The sequence below is a fragment of the Poecilia mexicana genome, unplaced genomic scaffold, assembly GCF_051168715.1.
Source record: "Poecilia mexicana isolate PSO_F unplaced genomic scaffold, ASM5116871v1 scaffold_14, whole genome shotgun sequence".
Lineage (NCBI taxonomy): Eukaryota > Metazoa > Chordata > Actinopteri > Cyprinodontiformes > Poeciliidae > Poecilia > Poecilia mexicana.
Window position 1 is genome coordinate 27,412,583 of NW_028263383.1, and position 22,433 is coordinate 27,435,015.

At 36.3% G+C, this 22,433-nt stretch overlaps 1 protein-coding gene across 5 annotated transcripts; it reads right to left on the minus strand.

Annotated features, from left to right (window-relative positions):
- Positions 1–2,638: 2,638 nt before the first annotated feature.
- Positions 2,639–20,512, minus strand: mpzl1l (myelin protein zero-like 1 like). 5 transcript variants are annotated; one of them, XM_088012445.1, is made up of 7 exons: positions 20,401–20,512; positions 15,481–15,662; positions 13,380–13,590; positions 7,299–7,431; positions 4,890–4,995; positions 4,736–4,804; positions 3,972–4,127 (listed from the first exon to the last, which is right to left on the minus strand). In XM_088012445.1, exons 1-6 carry the CDS (start codon positions 20,471–20,473, stop codon positions 4,778–4,780), a joined length of 732 nt encoding a protein of 243 aa, XP_087868571.1. In that variant the 5' UTR covers positions 20,474–20,512; the 3' UTR covers positions 3,972–4,127; positions 4,736–4,777. The 5 variants fall into 5 exon arrangements, with proteins under 5 accessions (XP_087868570.1, XP_014823652.1, XP_014823653.1 ...); XM_088012444.1 differs by lacking the exon at positions 4,736–4,804 and having other exon boundaries at positions 2,639–4,127; positions 7,299–7,428; XM_014968166.2 differs by lacking the exon at positions 4,736–4,804 and having other exon boundaries at positions 2,639–4,127; positions 4,842–4,995; positions 7,299–7,428.
- Between the last annotated feature and the right edge of the window lie 1,921 nt (positions 20,513–22,433).

The following is a 22,433-nucleotide window of genomic DNA, read 5'->3' on the forward strand; positions in this document are numbered from 1 at the left end:
CTGCCACTGAAAAGGGTGAAACCAGTCAGAAATCACACAGAAATAAAAAACTACAGGAGCCGAGTGGAAATATTTACTCCACCATAAATTATTACCATAAAACAGCAAAGGTAGGACGCTATTTATGTTTTTGGCTTTGTGAAATAAGCATTATTTTCCTTTTCTTCAGCTCGTGGTTCAGTGAGTATTAATGCTGTTGGACAGAGGAAAGTTTGAGGTTTAATTTTAAAGTCTGCTTGTGTGGACAGGAGTGTTCTTGCTAGGAGTTTTTAAAGTTTTTTTTTTTTCCATTTGACTGCTTTTTGTTGAGGTAGAAAATGTTGTTTCCATCATTTAGATGAGCCTGTATTGGTTAATATAAAGCACGTAGTTGGACTGATCTTATTAATGCTGCTGATATGCTAGTCTGGTTAGAGGACTAAAATGTTTACTAAACGAAGAAATCTTTAATTCTGACCATTATGAACCATTCACACCAATACTTTATGCAGGCACTGTGTACGTTTTAGTGACTGGTTACAAAGAATTAAGACTTTAAGCGAAAACAACAAAGAAATCAGCATCTTTCTGGACCTCTTCAGCAAACTATCGTCCTTCCTCTGGAAAGACACCCACAGGCACACCACACTGGAATGACTTACAGTAAACGGCACGACATTTTCAACTGTTAAGAAAACAAACACACTTATGGGAACTTACTGCATTCGAGATCATGAGCTGATGGCTTGCAGACTGGCTGCACAACAAAAAGTCAACATAGTTAAAAGCAAATTTGGCTTTAAAATGCTTTAAGACAACAGGAAATAAAAATAATTTGGAATGCATTTAAAGCTCAACACTATCTGTAAAATAAAACCGTTCATATTTGGCCCGTTAATGAGGAAAAACATGATACAGACAAAAAAAAAAAAAGACATTTGGGAAAAAAGAATGCTTGTTGTTAGTAAATTGCATGCAAACCGTGTATTTAGAAGTTGTTTTGTTATGCAAAATGACATCTCCCTGTTTTTATAAAAAGAGAAAAAGTCACCTCGGTGCAACATTTATTAACATGCCTAGTTTATTTAAAAAGCAAATAATTTAACATGACGCTGAATAACCAAAACTCCCCCAATAATTCAAATTAAATTAAACCCAAAATTCTTGATTTTCTTTAAGCTGCTGAGATGAAAATCCAAAAGGGGAGTTTACGTATTATTTTTTTAATTTTTTTTTTTTTCAACGGGTACCACGACAACATGCCAGAACTTCACAGAAAGCTGAAGCATTCACAGCAACACGACGTCAGGCGGCTTCTTCTGCGCAAAAACTAGCTGAGTGAGCAGTACCAACTTCACTTCACTTCGTAGATGTTACTAGAACTGCATGCAATGTTCCTGTGGGCCAATATCTAACTTTACATTACTATACGCCTCTACAACACAAGATCACAATGGAGATGCCCATGATGGAGATCAACTGCGGCTTCTGCAGACTGTTGCACCCGAAAGGCTACTTTAGATTTATTTTACCAAGCTGTACTTTCACTACACTGAATCAAAATTGTCATCAAAATGTCATTGAGCATAAAATAACTACAAACAACAGAGGTATTTTGCTTCAAGTTTGACTAAATTTCGAGTCCCTATAGAAGCTCAAAATTATCAAAATTATCCTGTGCAGCCAAATGCAACGGGATATGTTTTTGTTTTTAGCTATCACATCTTATGAACTGTTGCTAAGTGTTTAAAATAGTATTCATAGTGTTTAAATTCCTGAAACTGTACTGCAAGCCAGAATTAAAAAATTTTGCAGATGTGTTAATCTTTTGGATAAAAACATAAAAACTTAATTTAGTGCAAGTGGCCATACGTTTGGACGGATCTTTTTCTTGCACCGTTTGGTTCTGTTTGTAAGGTGCACAGATGGAAATGCTCTACCTAACGACTGCATTCACTTCAGCCCTGTTTAGTCTGCTTTAACAAAACTGCAGTCGGTTCGTCTAGAAAGTTTGATTCGTTTTGGGAGGAGTTAATCAACCTCTGAAGCGGTCTGGATGTTTATGTGAATGCAAATTGGACCAAAGACTGCTCCAGAAGCAGGAAGCGGACTACAGCACAGGGCATTCTGGGTAAATAAAACCAAATTAAATTGCACAAGTCTAACGGTAGCAGGCAAAGCCATAAGAGAAATCCTACAACCGCTAAAATCTGATGCAACTACATTTTTGTTTACATTTTGTTAAGAAGGAAGTTGTTTTTAGTGTCTTCTTCAGAGGTTTTTGTGACATTTCCTTCAGTGGTTCTTGGTGCAGCGCCACCACAGGCGAGGAGGGAAACAGGTTTTTCAAAGACTGGTTTATTTGAGACAGTGCATTGTTGTTAAAGAGAACTGCAGCAGCTGAAAATTTAGTAAAAGCTGCAATTTTGGTTCCTAACTGAACTGAGTCTACTGGACTATCAGGTATGGAAAAAAACGCTAAGCCACCGTCAGATAAAGAAAACTGACATAAAATAATTGAAAAGCAGCTTCATTTTTACCATCTCATCTTCCTAAAGTCTACATTTTTTCTCTGTAGTTTAGACTCCTCTCACATTTCATCACCAGAGAAAGCACAGATGGTGTTGTGTATTTACAGCGCACCTTTAACTTCTGTACCTTTGCTTTTTTTTTTTTGTTGCTTTTTTTAAAGTTTGACATTGCCTGCATTTCATCAGGGTAAACATTGTCGACTCAAAGCACCATGATGTCAGGATCTTAAATGAGGAGCAGAACCTGACTTTTAGGAAACAATCTGAGCTCGTTTGGCTGAATCCCATCATCCTCACCTCCCTGATGTCCCAGCATGTAATTCAAACAGTATGTAAAACATAACTGGGGCACTCTTTTAAGGGGTTAATACAGCACAAAGATTTTAATGAATTACAGAAATAATCTAAACATCTACCTTGTAATTCAATCCATACTTTTTTTTGTGGAAGATTTTCATCTATTTTGGGTGAGACTGACTGAGTGACCTCGGATTTATTGGTAAACATGTTCTTACAGTAAATTATCAGTATAAAATACTCAATTTGTAGTTGAAGTGGGTATGAAACGTCTCCAAGGTAAGCAAGTTGACATCTAGCTGGTATGGAACATCTTAAATGCCAAACATCAGGTATGACGTGATCAAAACGACAAATCAAAAAGCAGCTAAATATGATTTCCTGTGTCTGAAATCAGGTAAAAACATATTTTATTTAATTGTAATAAATCACAAGGAGTTTCCTGTTTCCTTAGGGTGTATTTTACGCATTTATCATTGGAGGTTGAGTGTTAAACTTAATGGGATTCAGCCCTACTCTGATGTCAGCCGACATACAACTCTTTAACTTAAAAAAATGCATATAATTTTGTATGAAACAAAAATATTGTACTCCATGAAATTGAGATAAATAAGAGTCAAACTGATTTCCATACAGCATGCTCAGGAGTTTTAGTTATGTAGTAAGCAATGCCGTTTTCTTTCACTGAAACTGATTGTTCATTTGATGAAACAAAAATCTCGGCATGACTTTAGCCTTCACTTGTTAAGACATGGAAGTCAGTAAATTTTAGCTGACTTGGTGCAACAGCCTGCAGATCTGTAATATGCTGGGCGTGTCTGAGGCGACTACGTGGTTAAGGGGGGGCACAACAATTTAAGGGTTAAAATAAAATAATTTACACTTGGAATGATGTCAATGAAGGCATTATTTTTACTTTGATCCCTGTGTTGGAGAAATTTTTAAAGGCTGATATGATGTAGTATCAACTGGAGTGTTTTCGTAGCTTTTTTTTTCCTTTAAGTCAACAACTAATACATTAGTTTATCATATAACATGCTTTCATAGGACAAAATATGGAGAAAGAAGAGAGTAGAGAGAGAAACTGCACCAGTTCTGTCCCTGTTAAAACCTTTCCCACCCTTCCCAAGAGCAGCTAAATGAGAGGTCTCATACTTTACTATGTTTTCTTTTCTTTTCTTTTTTTTTCTTTTCTTTTAGTTTTTTTTGTTTTGGTCCCCATCTTCAGTTTTTACGGATGTCAGCGTAGACCACGGGCTCCATCTTATGGAACGAGTTTTTACTGCCTGAGTGATCCAACTGGACGTATATCACCGGGCCCTGAAGCACAAAACAAAACGCACACAACAGAGGAAAACCGGTGAGTAGAAATCAAAACATTCAGATAATCAGAAGCAAATTAACAAACAGGTATGGGGCTAAATTGGGACCAGAAAGTTTGTCATACAAAAAAAAAAAAAACTTTCTTAGCTAAAAAATTATTTTAACCGAAACAAAAGAAAAGTTTGAAACAAAGAAAAAAAATATTTAACCTAAAAAAAGATGTGAAACTAAAAATATCTTGAAAACGGGAACGTTTGATTTTTTTTCCCAACCTTTTTTTCCCAGTTTGAAAATATGTTTAAAATATATATTTAAAAATTTATATTTCATTGATTACTACAACAGTGCATTCAAAGGTCTACCTAAAAAAAAAATCAATCCTGCGGCTGCAGTTGAACTGGAACGCTGCCGGTCATGTTCTCACTAAAACCAAGAAGATGGGGCACTTCATCCCAGTTCTAACGTCCTTACACTGGCTCCCTGTAGCTCAGACAATAGACTTTAAAATAAATCTGTTAGTTTATAAATCACTGAACAGCACAGTACCAAAATAACTTAAAGACCTGTTATTGTATCAACCTAAATCGGTCATTTCAAGAACCAACCTGACGAAGCGGCACACCAGAACCAATCGTAAATCTGGGTCTTCACTTCTGACAGACCTGACAACATGCCTGAATTTACAGAAACATCATTAAAATGGACTAGAACCTTTGAAAGAGTGGCACCCGGTGGATTTCTTCGTCCTGGAGCTCCTACCTGCAGCGGACCCGAGGGGCTGGTCGACCTGGTGCCCTCCCGGCTGGACTCTGCCTTCTTTAGCGGCCGCGGAGCTTCAGAGCTCGCGCCTTCCAGGGACGTACATCTAGTTTAGGGTTACGATTTGCAGTGGTGTCGAGCAACCAGCAGTGCACAGTCAAAGTAACATAAACACACATGACGGGACACAAGACAAAAATAAAAGCAATGAGTGATGGGCACATGAAACAAAGCAGCTGTGAGAAGGTCAGAGCTGAACTAATGGGATTTGGATGGTATTATGGCCCCCCCAAATTAAATTGGGGGGCCACGCTGCACTATATTATGCGACTTGCTGCAGCTTAACATTTAATTTATTCCTTGTTAGTTCTAGGCAAATTTATGGCAGATATTATGCATGTTCTGAAAAAATAAGTTATGTCTAAGTAAACATTACATTCGATAGAAGTTACAGAAAGTAATGTTTAAATTCTGGGAAACCAAAATTCAGAAAATGTAATAGTTCTGGAAAGTAAAAGTTCTAAGAGTAACCTGTAGGATCTAGAACCTAACCTTTAGGTTCTACAAAATAATGTGAAAGTTCTACATGATAACCTGTAATTCTAGAAAATAATTTAAAAGTTCTATAAAGTAACCTGTAAGTTATATAAAGTAATGCCAAAGTTCTAGAAGGCAACCAAGAAGTTCTATAAAGTAACCCAAAAGTTTTAAGAGTAACCTATGGGTTTTAGAAAATAACTGCCAAGTTCTAGAAAGTAATGTGCATGTTTATTAAAGAAACATAAATGTTCTAGAAAGTATGTTTTTTTTGTGTTATCAAAATTTTATACATGTTAGTCCTCAATCTAAAAGTGACTTCTTTGATTGAAAGAAAATGAACTTTCTATGTATCATTTCTAAACTGTTACAATGAAAACAAGGCTTAATAACCTGAGGATGCAGCGAAATGTCTCAAGTCTGAGACATTTTCTTCACTTTTTTTTAAATCATGAGAACAAATTTCTTGAGCTTAAATTTTGTGAATACAATAGATAGTTTATATGACAAAAGATAGGTTGCTAAGGTATCTCCATCAGGGCAGGACCTTCTGCTAATATTTTCTAAGTAAACATGAGTAGATAGAGATGTAATAGTCACATAATCCACACAGGCAGTGATTAAGCATGTTTCTGTGAATGAAAGATGCATAAACATTTATACTCTGACTCCATCAAATTTGGTTCTGATCCACTCTTAGCCTTTGATTTCTGTTATTTTGTAAATGCTCCTTGGCTCAAGACAACACAAACCTTGAATGTATGAAGACTAAATATGGAGGCACGCAAGATATTAGTGGTGAGCAATATGGACTTATTTATCACTTAAAGTCAATATTTTGCGGTACTATTGTGATAACGATAAAAGTGATGATAAGGACTAGTTATGACATTATTTTTAGGTATCTGTATGGCAACAACTGTGTGTCACAGCACTTATAGCCCCACAAACACAAATACTGCTCTTAAAAAACATTCCCATTTGTAATGCACTTCTTTAGGACATCAGTAACATAAAGAAGTGTGATTTGTATCATAGAACTGCTCACAATAACTTTATTTTCAAATTTATTTAGATTTATTGACACTTTTATTGAGCCAACAGTGGGGGGAAAAAATTGTTCCTTAAGGAGAATAGCTGACAGGTTACATCAGGTTACACGACTGCATGTAAGCGAATGAATGACGAGACAATGTGCAGCTTTGCTCACAGCAGGTTTGCTAGTGATGTTAAATGAAAATGTTAGAATGGCGTTAGTTGTTAGGACACAGAGATGGAGAACAATGACTGACACCAGAGCAAACAGCAACCCCAAAGATCGCCAATCAAAGCAGCCACTGCTTCAAACAAGAGACCTTCCCCTCTCTGCACAGGTTTAACACCGTCTATCAAGTGTGAGGTTAAAATCTACATTCAGTGTTGACATGCAAGACATGATCAAGCTACCTCAGATACTACAAAGTGTAGTTTAATATTTAACAATCAAGTTAAAGCATCCAAAGTTTTGTTCATTATTCTTTCCTAGCAAGTGGAGAGAAGATGCAGCTCCCATGCAGAAGGAGTTAAAATCAAGAAGAAGACAACTGTCTTCGGAAAAGCCCACAAAAGTACCCAAACCATGCAGCCAATACAATCAACCAGGCGATTAAAGGCCAATAAATATCTGGATTTACAATTAGAATCAACAACAGTGACAATAACTGGAACTTAAAAACTAGATGAAAGAGTAAAATATTAAATATTCCTACTTTTTCCAAACAATTTGATGAACATGGCTGAAAAAGAAACGTTTCTTTTCTGCACTTTTACAAACCGTTTGCATAGAATAGAGCATCAAGTTGTGTTGGGATCAGGCAGAGCAGCGTTACTCACCCTTCGTAATCGTGCCGGTTTTGAATCACCCGTACGGCGAAGCAGGCAGCTATAGCGACGGCGATGAGCAGAATTAAAGCACCACACACTGCTAAGATTACAATCTTAGTGTTGGTCTGAGGGAGAGACTCTGCTGGAACAGCAAACACAGCAAAGCAAAATTTCATATAAATCTCAAGAAATTTGTTTCGTCTTTACAGCGACTTATAAAAATATTCGTGCCCTTTTTCATAATTTCCTCATGTTCTAAACTTTTTGTGTATTTTTTTGTGATTTAATGTGTTGCACATGAAACACACACAACAGTTCATTATAGTGAAGGGGAAAGGAAAAAATATAAGTTTACAAAATGATTCAATACAAATCTGAACAGATATTCTCAACTTGAGTGGTCTGTGCTTTGACTAGGCTGATGGTCAGCAAACTTTTCAATTCAAAGAGCTACTTTTGTCGCCAGTTCCTGCAAAACATGTTGCCTAGAATTCAACAAATGAGTTTCATAAATAAAAGTCTTACTTTTGAAAGAAACTAAAGTAAACAAAAAGCATTATGTAAATAAAAAAAATAAAGAAAAATATGAATATTTTGTACTGAGATCTCACGTCCTCTTTCTCTGGAAAACTTTTTTTCTGGAACTTATTTGGTGATTTGAAAATTATTTGTGCCTTCTTCAAATGAAGCAGGTTCTGAAATCGTACAATATCTCTGACAAAGCAATCACTATGTTCACACTACTGTTATTAAGTAGACATTTCTAAATGTAACAGTTTGATCATTTCAAAGTAACATACCTAACACCAAACAACACAAAACAGAAGAAATTTCAACCCTCCAGATGGGTCTCCAGATGGTGTTTTGTTTTGACTGAACTGTAACCGTGCATTAACTTGGCTGCAAATTGTGAAAGGTTTTGCCATATTGTGTTTTTCCATCATGTTTCCAAAGTCTTTATTATGCGTAAAAAAATGGAGAAAGACTTTTGGGATAAAAAAACAAAACACCTAATAATATCTATCCCCTAGCATAAATAGCCATCAAAGATAGATTTCAGTCACTAAAGATGCAACAAACAGGATTAAAATAACTCTGAAAATTATATATATCGCTTATGTTTTTGGTGGCTGGAGTCATAAAAGTAAACTTGAACTATTTATTGTTAATTATTCTATGTTAAATGCAGAAAGGTTGAACAATTTATTTAAAAACAAAATCTGCATCAGGATATTGTCATTTTTTAAAAGCCCAGGCTTGAATAAATCACGCTGTAACTAAAAAAAAATAATAATTTCATTTATTTTTTTTTTCTTTAACAAAAATTTTAAAAAACTGTTGCTAAAGCTGGTTGGTAAAAATTCAAAGATAAAAACATTTCTGCTATGCTTGTCGAGCACTGAAGTTAATAATGGCATAAAATGGTGACCCCAGAGGGTTGAACTGATGTGAGAATGATAACAAAATGCAGACGTTAACACATTATAAGAATGGTAGTCAGCGGCGCCGCCAGTTATCTTGAGGACCATGACAAAAAATTTTATCCCCCCACACTGCTAATACTAGCACAACGTTCACTGCTAGTGAATTTTACATGCAACAGTCCACATACTGTATGCAAATAGGTTGCCTATTTTTTTATATTAGTTTTAAATTAATAAAATGTCTCTCCCCACCAGCAACAGTCACATCACAGGCGACGTCCAAAATATACATAAAGCAATTCAGACTTCTCAAAAAAATGCTGTTGTTGCATTTTGTTCAAGTTGCAGTATAAAATGTCAATAAAAAATATGTTTTGTCCATATTTATTAAAGCTGTCACCATGTCGTGACAGTTTGTTATGAGACAGATAATCTGTGAAAAGATCAATCTCCTCCACCCCCTCCCTGAGCTAATATTACTGCCTAAAGTGATGTACTGTTCTGACCAAAAACAGCCAATCAGAACCAGGAGGAGGGTCTCAGAGCTCTCATCCAACCTCATTCACTCACTGCTAAATGTGCTAATGGCTGAGAAACAACTTATTGTTACAGGAAAACTGTTTATCTGCTGACAGATAAACAGTCAACTAGACTGAGCATTTACAACAGACTATGCTAGCTGGGGGGAGGAAGAATGAGCAGCCACAAGATTGTGATTGACAGCGCTAAAACCCGCCTCCTGCCTCTGATTGGTTGCTTCTAGATAGCACTGGGAGAAGGCAGAGGAAATAAATTTTTCACAGATTATATCTCATACCAAACTGTCACAACATAGTGACAGTTTTAAGAAATATGTAAAAAAAAAAAATCTATATATATATTTATAAAAGTTTCACACTGCAACTTTAATTTTACTTAGGATGGGGAAAGATCAGGAGGGATGTGGCAACAGATATCTGTAATTTAAATGCAAGCTAATGCAGGACTGAAGGCTGTTTTTTATTATCATTTTATAAAGAAAGTTTGAATTTCTGTCAGTAATATACATATTGTTTTTGTTGTGTAACTGTAAAAAGAGCAGAGAGGTGGGAAAAATCCACTGGAATGATGCTAACTAGCTTATTATTGATCACAGTGTTGCTCACCTTTTCCACTGGGATAGGGGCTAAGAGTTATGCTGATGTTGGGGTTAGAGCTGCTGCTGACTGACTCATCTGTTGTTAAGTGTAGTAAAAGGTACAGGGACAAGTTAAATATATGAATAAGTTGATTAATTTTTTCCTTCATTAAATGCTAGAGAAATGGAGGTAAAAAGTAGTTTGTAGCTAAGCTAACTATGCTAAATGGTTGATAATCTCACACAGTCTACCCACCTCTCTTGGAGAAAAACTGGGTTACACATTGACACGCGTTTATTTTTCTCTCTCTCTCTTTGAAACCTGACTATTATTTTTCTTGGCAGCGTAGTAGCTGCCGTAGACTTCTTGTCTTCTACTAACTGCTGCTAAACACCGTCACCAGCAGGAACAAACCATTTCATGCAGATCCAGGAGGGTGTTCAGTGCAAATGTGTATGTGTGCCTTTTGGTACAGTAGGGGCAACATTTAATTTTTACTGTTAAAAGCAACTGTAAACAAACACAATATGATTAATTTAGCTCTTGATAGGGCCCCAAATTTGTTTATGTTTCTTAAAAAACAAACAAACACAAAAACAAACTAAAACATATTTTGTGGGGGACCCCTGTCGGTCAGGGTCCCCTGGAATGGTCCTCACTTTCTCCCCTTGGTGGTAGAATTGCAGTTTTCCACCTCCCACCTATTTCTGGTTAGTGCACAGGAAGTCCAGTTCACAAGATTATTTTATGTAGAAAAAAGCCTAATCAATTTAATTTCTATAGGCTATTCAGACATAATTATGGTACAGAAATCAAAAAGTTAACTTTAATCATCAGTATTGGAAAGGCGAGCCAAAGCAGACGCTGTGACTGAAAGAGAAAAGAGGAAGAGAGGCGTGTTTGCCTCCAGCTATCGTTCTATTTTAGCATGCTGAACCAACTCCCACCAGAGCGGATCTGAAACGCCGCTGAGCAAAAAAGATGACAAGTCATCACATGCACTTGTTCGCTTCATGTAGCTGGTTACAAACAACAAGCAGACACATCTGGGCCTGCTTGTTCCTTCCTACTGCATTCCCCCTGAAACAACACGTTAAGTGTTCAAACACAAAAAGGAGCATAACTGAACAAAAAGTTGATGCTCCGTCATGCAGTTCAGTTGAATGAGCACCATTAAGGTGATAAATTAAGGAGCTTTTTGAGTGCTTATATTTCAAAACAGAGTCACATAAAGTGCATTTTGTTTCCCACGCTGGACTCTATACCGTTTGAATTTGCAGTTCTGATATTGGCCCTGCTGCCATCTTTGTTTCTGTACCACAGACTGCAGTTAACCAGCAGCGCCCTCTGCTTGATGGAGGCTGAACTACAACACTAGAAGAAGGTAAGTGCCCATCTTTAGTTAATCAATTGGAGTTAATTTTGATCTAAACAGACTCGTAAGCTGATTAATTTTTCTTCAAACTTTTTTACTCTGACAACCCTAAAAAACATCTGTAAAAATCCAGAGCAAATTCCAGTTAATGTCACAACTGCAAGAATTCTGCAAGTCAGGCCGTTACAAAAGGGTGTCAGAAAGACCCATAAGTTGTCCGGTTCTGGGTCATTATAAGGATTACATTGTTAATATGCTGCTCCGCTCGGACAACAACTTTAAAATCATAAGCTATGCTCCAACGTTAGCATCCATGTTTACTTGCGCAAACACTGAGCACTACTTCTTTTTTATGGTGGTTGGCAAAACACTGTGCACGCTCTCTATGTGTGACGTTGTTGCGCTCTCTACTGTGCATGCGGGACACTTTCAGGTCGTTTGCCATTCACACTGGAGAACACATACAGGTCACATTTGGAAGTGTGAACAATAACGCCAAAAAAATCAGATGACAAAAAAATTGGAATTGGGTCACTTCAGGCTCCAGTGTGAATGTAGCCTAAATCTGTTTAGCCTGCAAATACAGAGAAGCTAGTCCTAAATGTACAGATAGACATAAATAAAATTAAGTAAGACCTAAAAAAAATTTAATCTGCAATATCATGAATACCACTTTTCCCGCACTAAAATTCAAGCACTTTTTAAGCATTTTTAAGGTAAATTCTCCAATACCGAAACAATACAACTGAACTAAAAGTTTTAATTCTCTGCTATTGTCCCTGTCCATTCTAAAGAGCCATTCTTGCAGTTAATTCACCCACATTATGGTTTTATGATTTAGAGCCATAAAACTATTTGTTTTTATAAATATCTACAAAAGAAAACTTTATTTACAAAAACACACCTTATTACTTTTGCATTTTAAGATAAAGAAAAACAAACTTTTGGGAAAAAAGAGGATGATACAATTTAATCTCTGTTTAGATAAATATAAAATATTTTGTACTTTTTCTATCATTCTATTGTTGCAATTCAATGCAATTAATTCAGGAAAAATTTGAAAAAAGAAACACATATATGCATATATATGGCATTTATCGTATTATCATTTGACGCAATAAATTTCTTATTATATTTTTATTTACCACTCATAACAAATTCCAGTTAATGTTTAAAACCCCGAAAACTGCCTGTATTGTTAGTTTTATATATCTAATGAAACCATCAATAAATATCAGTAAATTTTAAAATATGATTAAATGCAGTTACAATTCGTAGTTTTATTATATAAATCTCACTTCGTCTTTCTGGCGTCCTACAGAAACAAATTACAAATGGGAATGAATTTCAAGAGCAGTATTCATTTTACTGAACGCTTTTTGGCTGTATTTTCTTTCAGCTTAACATTTATAGTATGTATTTATTTGCAATAAATCAATAATGGTAAATTGAAATGAGCGAAATAAATCTCATTTGGATGACAATCATCAAAAAGATGCTCCCCTTTAATAATATCACTGAAAAGCCGCCATTTTGAGAAATGCTGTAAGCATTTGACAGCCAGGATGAAGTAGTCAGTCTGCACTACTTGCCATTTTTGCCTGTTTTCCCCATCTAAGCTGAATAATTTTTTTTTTTTAAATACAACTTTGGTTACAGAGACTTCATAATCCATTTTAATTACAGGGTTTCCCCCCCATGTATCATAAACCTGGCAGGCCACCAGGCTTTACTTGGGTCCCCGACATGCTAAGCATAGCTTATTTATTTTAGTTTTTTTTATGTCAAATTTTTAAGACTTTATAGTCAGAACTCAAGTATTAATCTCCTAATAACACATAATTATCAGGTGATATTTTCAAATTTCCTGTCAACTTTAAAAATTTAACTCAAAAACACGACAGGCTACTGAATGAATGACTGCACAAGCGCCCCAACCACAGGGCTTAGCAAGTTTTTTTGGGGAAACCCTGAATTATTATTGTTTCATTTGCTTTGTTTTATTTTGGTAGTTTAAAATGTTTTCTGGTTTCAATGTTAAATGTTGTTTAAAAATTAAAGTTATTCATATCTGAGTGGGTATTCTCACATTATTATGTCACTGTTATATTAGTTGAAAATAGTACTGTCACGTTAAGAACATCTACATAGACGAATACATCTTTAAATCTACCTTTCTGAACGACCCTGAGCTCCGTTCGGCCCTGAGTTCCCGACACGTCGGGCGGGTTCTTCACGTCGCAGAAGAAGGTCCCGTTGTCGCTGAACTGAGCCGGACTCAGCTGTATCGAGGCGTCCTTCTTGTTGATGTCTCCGACAAACTGAACCCTGTGTTTGAATTCTTCTTGTCCTGGATATGCTTTTCCGTCAGAAAAGTATAAAATCTAGAAAAAAGGAAAGAATATTAAATCTGAGACTAAAAACAGAAAATGGAAAACGTCAGATGCAGAAATACCAAAGAGGAGTAGAGCCACTGAAAAACAAAAAAAACAAAATAATTCTGACTTTAATCTTCTGAAATCAAATGTCAGAAATCTTAGGTTAAAGTCAGAATTATTTTTTTGTTGTAGTTTTCCCAGTGGCTCTAATCGTCTTCTTTACCGAAGCAGGACCTGAATTGACACAGTCAGAACGAATTGTCCAGAGTGGCAGACGGCTACTTTTCATATCTGACAAAGACAAGTGCGAAGCAGCTAAAAAAATTACAAATTTCTTTTTAAACCTGTCACTCCTCTACTTATTCTCTACTTGTTCAAGTTCCTAATTCGTCTCACACAAAAACCGCACATTATGCAGGATTTGTCTGGGACAGAAAATGATTCAAAAAGTCAAAAGAAAAAGATAAACGTTTCTTTTGAGATGTTCAAACATCTCCGATTCATGGAGTTCTTAGTTTAGAGGATTTTGTTAAACAGGAAAGTGTTGAAACTTCAGGAAAAAAAAAATAGATGCTTTTAGCTCAGCTCATTGTGCAACACACATTCTCCAGATGCTGACGGCATACATCTGTTCTGGCAAGACTGCCCCTCAAATTAAAGACCCCCAGGCTGTGTCATTACATTTTGCAGGAGATCAGAGCAGAAAGGGAGGCTCCCGACCAGACTTGTTTGTAAACAGAAACGGGCTGCTAAAAAAAAACAAAAAAAAACAGGTTGAGAGTCAGGTTTTCCAGTAACTAGACACTTTTTGGGTTCATTTAGGTTTGCTTTGCTTTCCTTTCAGACAACAGATTCCTGAAGGATATTAGTATTGCTCCAGGTGCTTTAATATTTTTAAATAATGAGTCTAGCATTAGGGCTGAAACGATTACTTGCACTAATTGTGATCATTGAAATGGTTGTCAACTAATTTAGTAATTTATTAATCACTAACTGGAATGTTCAGACACTAAAAAAGCCCATTTGCCAAAAGCATAACACAGAGCAGCAATTAAAACAAATCTGTACAAAAAATATGAACATTGAATTTAAGACAAAAAAAAAACACTTTGTAAATATGTTCTTGCTAAAAATGATCAAACGTACACTAAAGGAGTGCTATGTTACTACATTCAAGCAGTATATTGTAAAAAAGAAATAAAATTAATTATTTGCATTCTTAGTGTTTTCCTAATGTTGTACAAAAAAGTTTAACTGCTTAAATGAAAAAGACTGCAGAATGTACCTTTTTTTATCTGATTAAATGATTAATCATATCATAATATACATTTTATAAAAGGTGTAGACCTTTTTAAAATCATGTCATGAATTACTTTCCACTAATTTTTACAACTCATGTTTAGCAATATGCTGCTATTTGTATGTTTTCTATTTTTTTAGCTGCACCAGAAACACTTGTATGAATGTATGTATCTGTATATGTCTGTACATATATGCATAATCACGTTTTAGACCTTTTCTTGCCAAATTCACTGTTGTGTCTTTATGTAATGACAATAAACCTATTTTACTGTCCCTTCCGACAATAAATTGTCTGAAAAATTGTATTTTTCTTTTAAATCAGTGTCATAAAGCAATTTAACTTGCTTGCTGTGACCCGAATATAAACACCACAAGCAGCTTCAGTTTACATGCAGCTTTATGATGTAAACATGCTACAAAAAAATCTGAAAAAAGCATGCAAAACCAAAGCCTGACACCAAATCATCACATTCATCCCTGAGGATCAGTTGAAGCCTTTATTAACATGTAGGACAGATCGCAGTGGCAGGAAAACATCTTGGGATTGTGGGAAATGTTCCAGAAAGGACACGAGCAGCAGCAGCTGGGACTCACCACGTATGGAGCTGAGTAGTACTGACTGTCGGGCTGATTGGACTGGAAGGTCCAGCTCACACTGGTGGCTTTGGTCACCACTTCACTGGAGTCAAAGGTACATCGCAGGACCGCCGTTGTGCCGTTCTGCACAATCACTTCAGAGTCGGCGTATATGGTGATTGCACATGCAGGTCCTGTGACTGTTTGGTGGGAGAAAAGGAAAAAAAAAAGAAAGAATGGTGTCAGGGAATGCGTTAGTAACAGGATGTCAACAGCGGGTCGGTTGCAGAGCTGAAACAACAACAGCACAGAGCTCAGCAGGTGGTCACTGGGGAGACAATGAGCTGCAGGGAGATTAGGTTGAATTCATAACAGAAAAGAAAAGTTTTTATCTGGTTGGTGTGTGGAAAGGTATCGGCCATGTTTACACCCACTTTGATAACCGAAGGTTTATTTTCTTATCATCTAATCACAGCTTCCAGGACCTTATCTGGTTGCAAGAAACATGTATCAACAAGCAGCTGGACTGCAAAAACAAAATATCTTATCAGATGTTTTTAGTCTAGTTTCTAGTACAGGTAGCTTAGTTCATTAGAAATAAGACAAAACTCACTTAAAGTAACTTCTCAGCAAGATATGGGAGACTGTTTTAAGAAAAGAATTCCTTATTTTTTCTTATACAATGGACTAAAGACAGTATTCTCAGAATTATGACTTATAAACTCAGAAAATTAAAGTCAGAATTCTGAAATTAAAGTTAGAATTGTGAGATTAAAGTCAGATCGTTTGTAGCAATGGATGCATCTGCAGCTAAAAACATACTGCTAACATGTTAGCGATTTCTGCTCGACTTAATACAGCGTAGAGCTGGTTTGTTGATTATTTTTGAATTAACTTATTAGTAATCGCATAATAGTAATTAATAACTTGCCTTAAGTAAGGTTCAATATTTCTAAAGTAAAAATGTATAAAAACAAATCACTTGACATATTCAAACATGTGACTTTCACAGCTTTGGCTGCAAGCAAAGGATCTAAAAAGGTCGATTATTGAGGCTGCAGGGAATCCAGAGCATCAGAAAGACAAACAACTCTAACATCATTAAAGCTTCAGTTGGAGACGATTTCACACAAAAAAAAAACAGAAGGAAGTGTTCGTCATTCATTTCCTCCCTGTCAACTGATGTCGGAGTAAGATTGAGAGCAAACCGGTTCTTATTGCATGCATGCTAGACTTCTGAATATAAGAGTTCGTAAATAAAAAAACAAGACTGCAAGTTTCAGTTTGTTAAGCTGCTGCCTGAGGACTAAAGATCTATTTTCAAACTGCTAAGTATGTGTGGATATGCTGCATAAAATATTCCCAAATGACTCAAGAGGAAAATGCAAGGCGCTGATGTTCCATATTCTGCAAAAAAGACTGAACGTCTCGTTACCATTAAAGCTTCTAGTAAGAAAGGTTTTCAGGCTGTTTTGGATTTGACAAACATGCAGGCAGCAGTTTTGTGTTTACATGTGAGCAGATATTTTTAAAGCTCCTTATTGTGGCTTTGATGCTCAATTTCATTTGATCTTATGCACTTTTATACTTGTGAATATGTTGAGCTGCTCTTTGCAATTCGTGTCAACTCAAAACTACTTTATTTATCCCAAAGGGAAGTTGAATATTATTAGAACTCTTAATCATCCCAGTGTCTTCAAAGAGTTGTTGTGGATGGTGATGCTGTGGGCAGAAAGGATAACCAGTAGCAGTCAGTTTGTAACATATCTCAAGAGGCCTCTGACACCATTAGTTGTTGGCAAGCACTGCTAATCCACATCCTTTGCTTTTGACACTCCTCTTTAAATCATTGTTAGAAAGCCAGGCAGAGAGACGCTTGAGTAGGGGAAACAATAAATTATTAATTGATGGAGGAGTTCGGGTGTTATTTTAGCTTTCAGATGGTAATCAGCTGTTCCCAGAAGTAAAAACAATATCTAGTTGCCAAGGTTACGCATCATGATATGCGAATACCAAGCAAACCGGCGACCGCTCCAAAAGCAGGAAGTGCACTATAGAACATGGTATTCTGGGTACAACCAAAACAAACACGCTAGCTAGAGAAATTCTACAACAGCCAATATCTGACACCTCTCCGTTTTTGTTTACATTTTTTGAAGAAGGAAGTTGCGCTCATTGTCTTCTTCAGAGGTTTTTGTGTCATTTCCTTCAGTGGTTCTTGGTGCGGCGCCACCACAGACCAGGAGGGGAACTAGGTTTTCAAAGGAAAACAAACCGCAACAGCTGAAGATGTAAAAAATGTTGCAACTTTGGACTCCAATCAAACCGAGTCTATTGGACCATCAGGTTGGAAAAACCTTGAAACAGTGGTCCCCAAACTTTTTCCTGTGAGGGCCACATAACTTTTCCCTTCTCTGGTGGGGGGCCGGAAATTGTTGATGGGGTGGGAGGGCTTCGTTTCTCAATTTATTTTTACCCAGAAAGCACATGGGCAAAAACCATGAGTGAAACAGTCACTGGGACTAACTAGTATACATTCCATTGACGGAATGTAACTATAATATATTAATTCCTCATATGTTAACATAAAGGCTCGTTTTGAAGTATAAGTTGCTACTTCAAAGAATTCAACCTGGAATGCGGCGTTCTTAACAGACACGTGCTACACATCTGCTCTACCGCTAGCAAACAACCGTACTGATTAAATAACATAAAAGTCAAGCAGTTCCCTAAAAGTCCAACAGATGGCAGCAATGCGCCATGCAAAACAAAACACCCACAGTTTAGAGGACACACTTCCTGCTAAAGAGCCCCCTGGTGGTTGAAGAAAAATCCACATATAAACCGGAAAATACAATACATGAAAAAAAAATCTGAATGCTCTCTGGTATTGTTCAGGGGGCCGGACCAAATGTGGAGGCGGGCCGGATCAGGCCCGCAGGCTGTAGTTTGGGGACCCCTGCCCTAAAACATTGTCCCATATCTTGCTGAAAATCCTAACTGTGCTTTTGAAATAATTTTACCTGAAGATATCCATAACATCCCCTTGAAAAAATCTATACATCCTCCTTTTGCAAAGATTTTATGTTTTTCTTTATTTTAAAACCCAAGAATGTGAACTAAATAGTTTGTTTTTTTTAAAGAATGCCAACACATTTCCTGTACTAGAATTCAATCAAAATAAGTTGTATTTTTTCAATACATCATGTAACATTATTGAGTATAAACAAATTTTATTTATCTGGAGTGGAGGCTAAAATTGATTTAAAAAAAGTCCAGGCCAACACTTGATTGAAATGCAGAAAAATCTTCAATGAACTGAAGCAACGTTGGAAAAAAGAGCGACCTACACTCACTCCACATCAGATGTTACTGCTAAAGATGGGTTTACAAGTTAAATCGTGGGAGGTACTTAGTTGTTCACAGAGTTTTGGTGTCATAGCAGCATGTTGAGTTAAATGAAATTAGGACCTGCTAATGACTAATAGGATTAATTGATTATTCAAATAATCGTGAATTAGTCAGGTAATTGATTAATCCCTAACTGGAGAATAGACTAAAAAGGCTACTTACTGAAAGAACAACACACCCAGAGCAGAACAAAATATACATGTATTTTGCATTTAAGATAAATAAAAAAAATTGTATCTAAATACACAGATTAAATTCTGTTAAAAAAAAATCTGTTAATCTCAAATAATCAACAGATGAGTGTAGATAATCACATCTTTTTCATGTTAAGTCCAACAGTGAGAGCTGAGTTTTTCACAGGTTGTTGTTGGAAGTATGTTTTAGCTGCTACAAATGATCAAGCATTCATTATCTAATTAATTGATTAATCGTCAGGGGAAAAAAACATCAATGACATAATTATTTTCTAAATTAATCTTCATCCAAACTCTCTAATTTACATCAGGTGCTGGTATTTCAACTTTTAACTTTCTCAGTTTTTCACTCTTCATTGAAGCTAGTTAGATAACTAGGATGAAGTGGAATTACCTTAAGATTAAATTAAATTCACTATTTTTGTAGTGTCTTGAGGTGGAATGTTGTGTGATGTAAACTGAATAAGTAGTGCAAACATTACGCTTAATCTAACTACATCTGTTTTCCGATTTGCAAACAAATACTTTTATAACATTTTATAAAGTTGTATAAATTTGCAATTACTGTGCAACAATATTTCAACCGATTATGCTCCCGATCTTCAGATGTGTTGATAATGACGACATTATAACACCTCAACCTGTGTGAGCCTCAGTGAAAGGACAAAAATCTATTTTATCTTGTAGATTTGCACCAACACGGCTGATGTGGTGCTGCAGTAAAAACAACAAGCAGCTTCTGTGAGTGAAGCATAACAAAATAGTTTATTTAAAATACTGTAAATAAAAGCATCCTCGCTGAAATTAACATTAAAGGGTTTTTTTCCCCCACTGGATGACACGTAGGTAAACACGGCTAACATAAAGCCCCTGTTTAATTATAAAATAGCTTATATTAACAGGTATTTTATTAGTTAGAAGAGATTCGAAAACATGTAAACTACCGAACCAGTCAGTGATTGTATCCGACCTGAATCGTTCTTTATCGTTCAGAGCAAGCCGCGAACAGGGCGGCAGCCATCGTCTGCCACCGAACTCTATTCAAATTTCAGTCAATTTAAAGTTTGTCATCTATAACGTCAAGGCGACCAGCATGTGATAGTTAAATAGGGATAAATAGGCAACAAATCCAGCTCCGGGGTGTTTAACTAACATCGGCTGTTACAGTAAGACTAAACAAAGTCGTTTTAATGCGAAGGTCTGGGGCTGGGGGAGCAACCATGATAACATCGCAGGGCTAGCGAGCGTGATTTATCACAGAAAAAAAACAGTTAACGCTGATTCAGGCGTCACGGAACGGGATTTTAAATCAATTTTAAGGTTTAACACTCACCAAATATAACGCTTAGCAAACACCCAGACCATAAAACGCCCATGCAAACGTTCTTCGACCATCTGGGCTCCATTATGTTGTTGTAAATAGGAGTAGCTCTTCGGCCACGACGATGAAGTTAGCTTCCGACTGAGAGCTTCCGAGCAGGCAGTTTGTTAAAGGGATAGTTCAACACTTTAAAAGCAACGCTTAGGTTAAAGGTTTTCCTTTTTCTTTTTAGCGTCTGAACCACAAAATAAAAATTAAAGAGATTTTTAACGCCATATCTTGGCTGAGTCTACAGGCATTTTTACCGGGTCAATATATTGGTCAGCTATTTATTTTCAATTCCTGTTTTTGTTTAAATCTCATAAGCTCTTATACTATGCATATGTATTCTCGTTCATTTCTGGAGAGAACTGCAGGAGCACAGACTATATGTGACTTATATGCTATAAGAACAACTGCCTTAAATCACCTTCAGTCCAAAATAAATCCAAACATTTGTCAGATCTGACAAATGTTTGGTTTTTGTAAAAGTGCAGATTAATTTAGACACAGCTTGTTCAACTTTTACACTATCTGCTAAAAATAAAATATAATATATTTTGGGAACCTTTGGGCTACCATAGTATTTACTAAAGCTAGGAAACAAGTAGCATAGTTTGCTTATTATTAAGGGCTTGATTTGAGAAAACTGAAAAATATGTCTGTCTCATCAATAAAACAGAATCTGTTAAACTTCACTTTAAAACACTTGATGTCTGTATCAAGGTTTTAATGCAGCAATTAAATGCAACTAAATGTACCAACATGTACTTTTATTTACAAGTCAATAGATATTGTTCTATTTACCATGAAAATAGAAGGAAACCAGAAACCTTGGAAAAAACGATCCCTTTGTGTTGCATCTAACATTTTTCTGAGTACATTTTAAGTTAAAATTTGTAGTTTATCCTTAGACATCCAAGGTCCCACTTTGAACACCCTTCTTCTAGCATATGGGGTCAACTTGACCTTTAAATTACATATTTAAAGTGGATCTGTGCACCACAGATTCTATTGAGCTAGACAAGACAATTTTGCAAAATCTCTTTCCTCAACAAAGAATCAGAGGCAAACTTCACAGTCATGTTCATCCCTTTTTTTGTTCCCCCACCTTCTTCGTAGAGCAGATTTATCCTTCTGACTGTTTGTCGCCCCTTGCAGGTTTCCCCAGAAAGATGCATCTAATCTATATCCACACTGCTGAATCAGACAAGAAAAAGTGAGAATAGGAACTTTACGAGCCAATAAATGACACTGGGCTCTTCAAAATAAAGGAATTATAAACCATCCATCCATCCATTTTCTGTACACCCTCATCCCTTAGTGGGGTCGGGAGGTGCTGGTGCCTCTCCAGCTAACGTTCCGGGCGAGAGGTGGGTAGTTTTTGCCTAACTGTACAGTCTTCTGTGTTACGTTTTTTGTTTTTAATATTTTTAACTATCTGCTTCCATTCACCTTTACCTCGCTGCTTGTACACCTTAATTTTCCCACTGAGAGATAGTAACGCACATTTCTATTCTATTACACCAAAACCACAAGCAGAACAACCTACCAATTCAAAATAAATAAATAAAATGACAATAACTTTTACATTATTAATCTTGCGTTTCAGTGTCTTTCTCTTTCTCAATGTCGCATGCTGTTTTTTATTTTTATTTTATTTTAATTATGTAAAGCACTTTGAAATGCCTTGCTGCTGAAATGTGCTACACAAATAAAATTTGATTTGATTGATTGATTGATTGATTCAGTTGTAGCCGTAACTGGGAAATCTCGACTTACTATTCAGAAAAATCAACTGGAACGCCTTCCGAAGTTAGATTTTCCACTGGGAGAATGGGATCAACTCCAACGAAAGCCGACTTCGCATTTCAATATGGCGGCTCACAGTAGTAAGCTCTGGTGGAAACATGTTTATTTCACAAGATACACATGTAACACGTGCGTCTAAAATCAATGTTACATGTTTGTTCAAGGAAAGTAAAGTTTAAAACAAGAGGTATGTC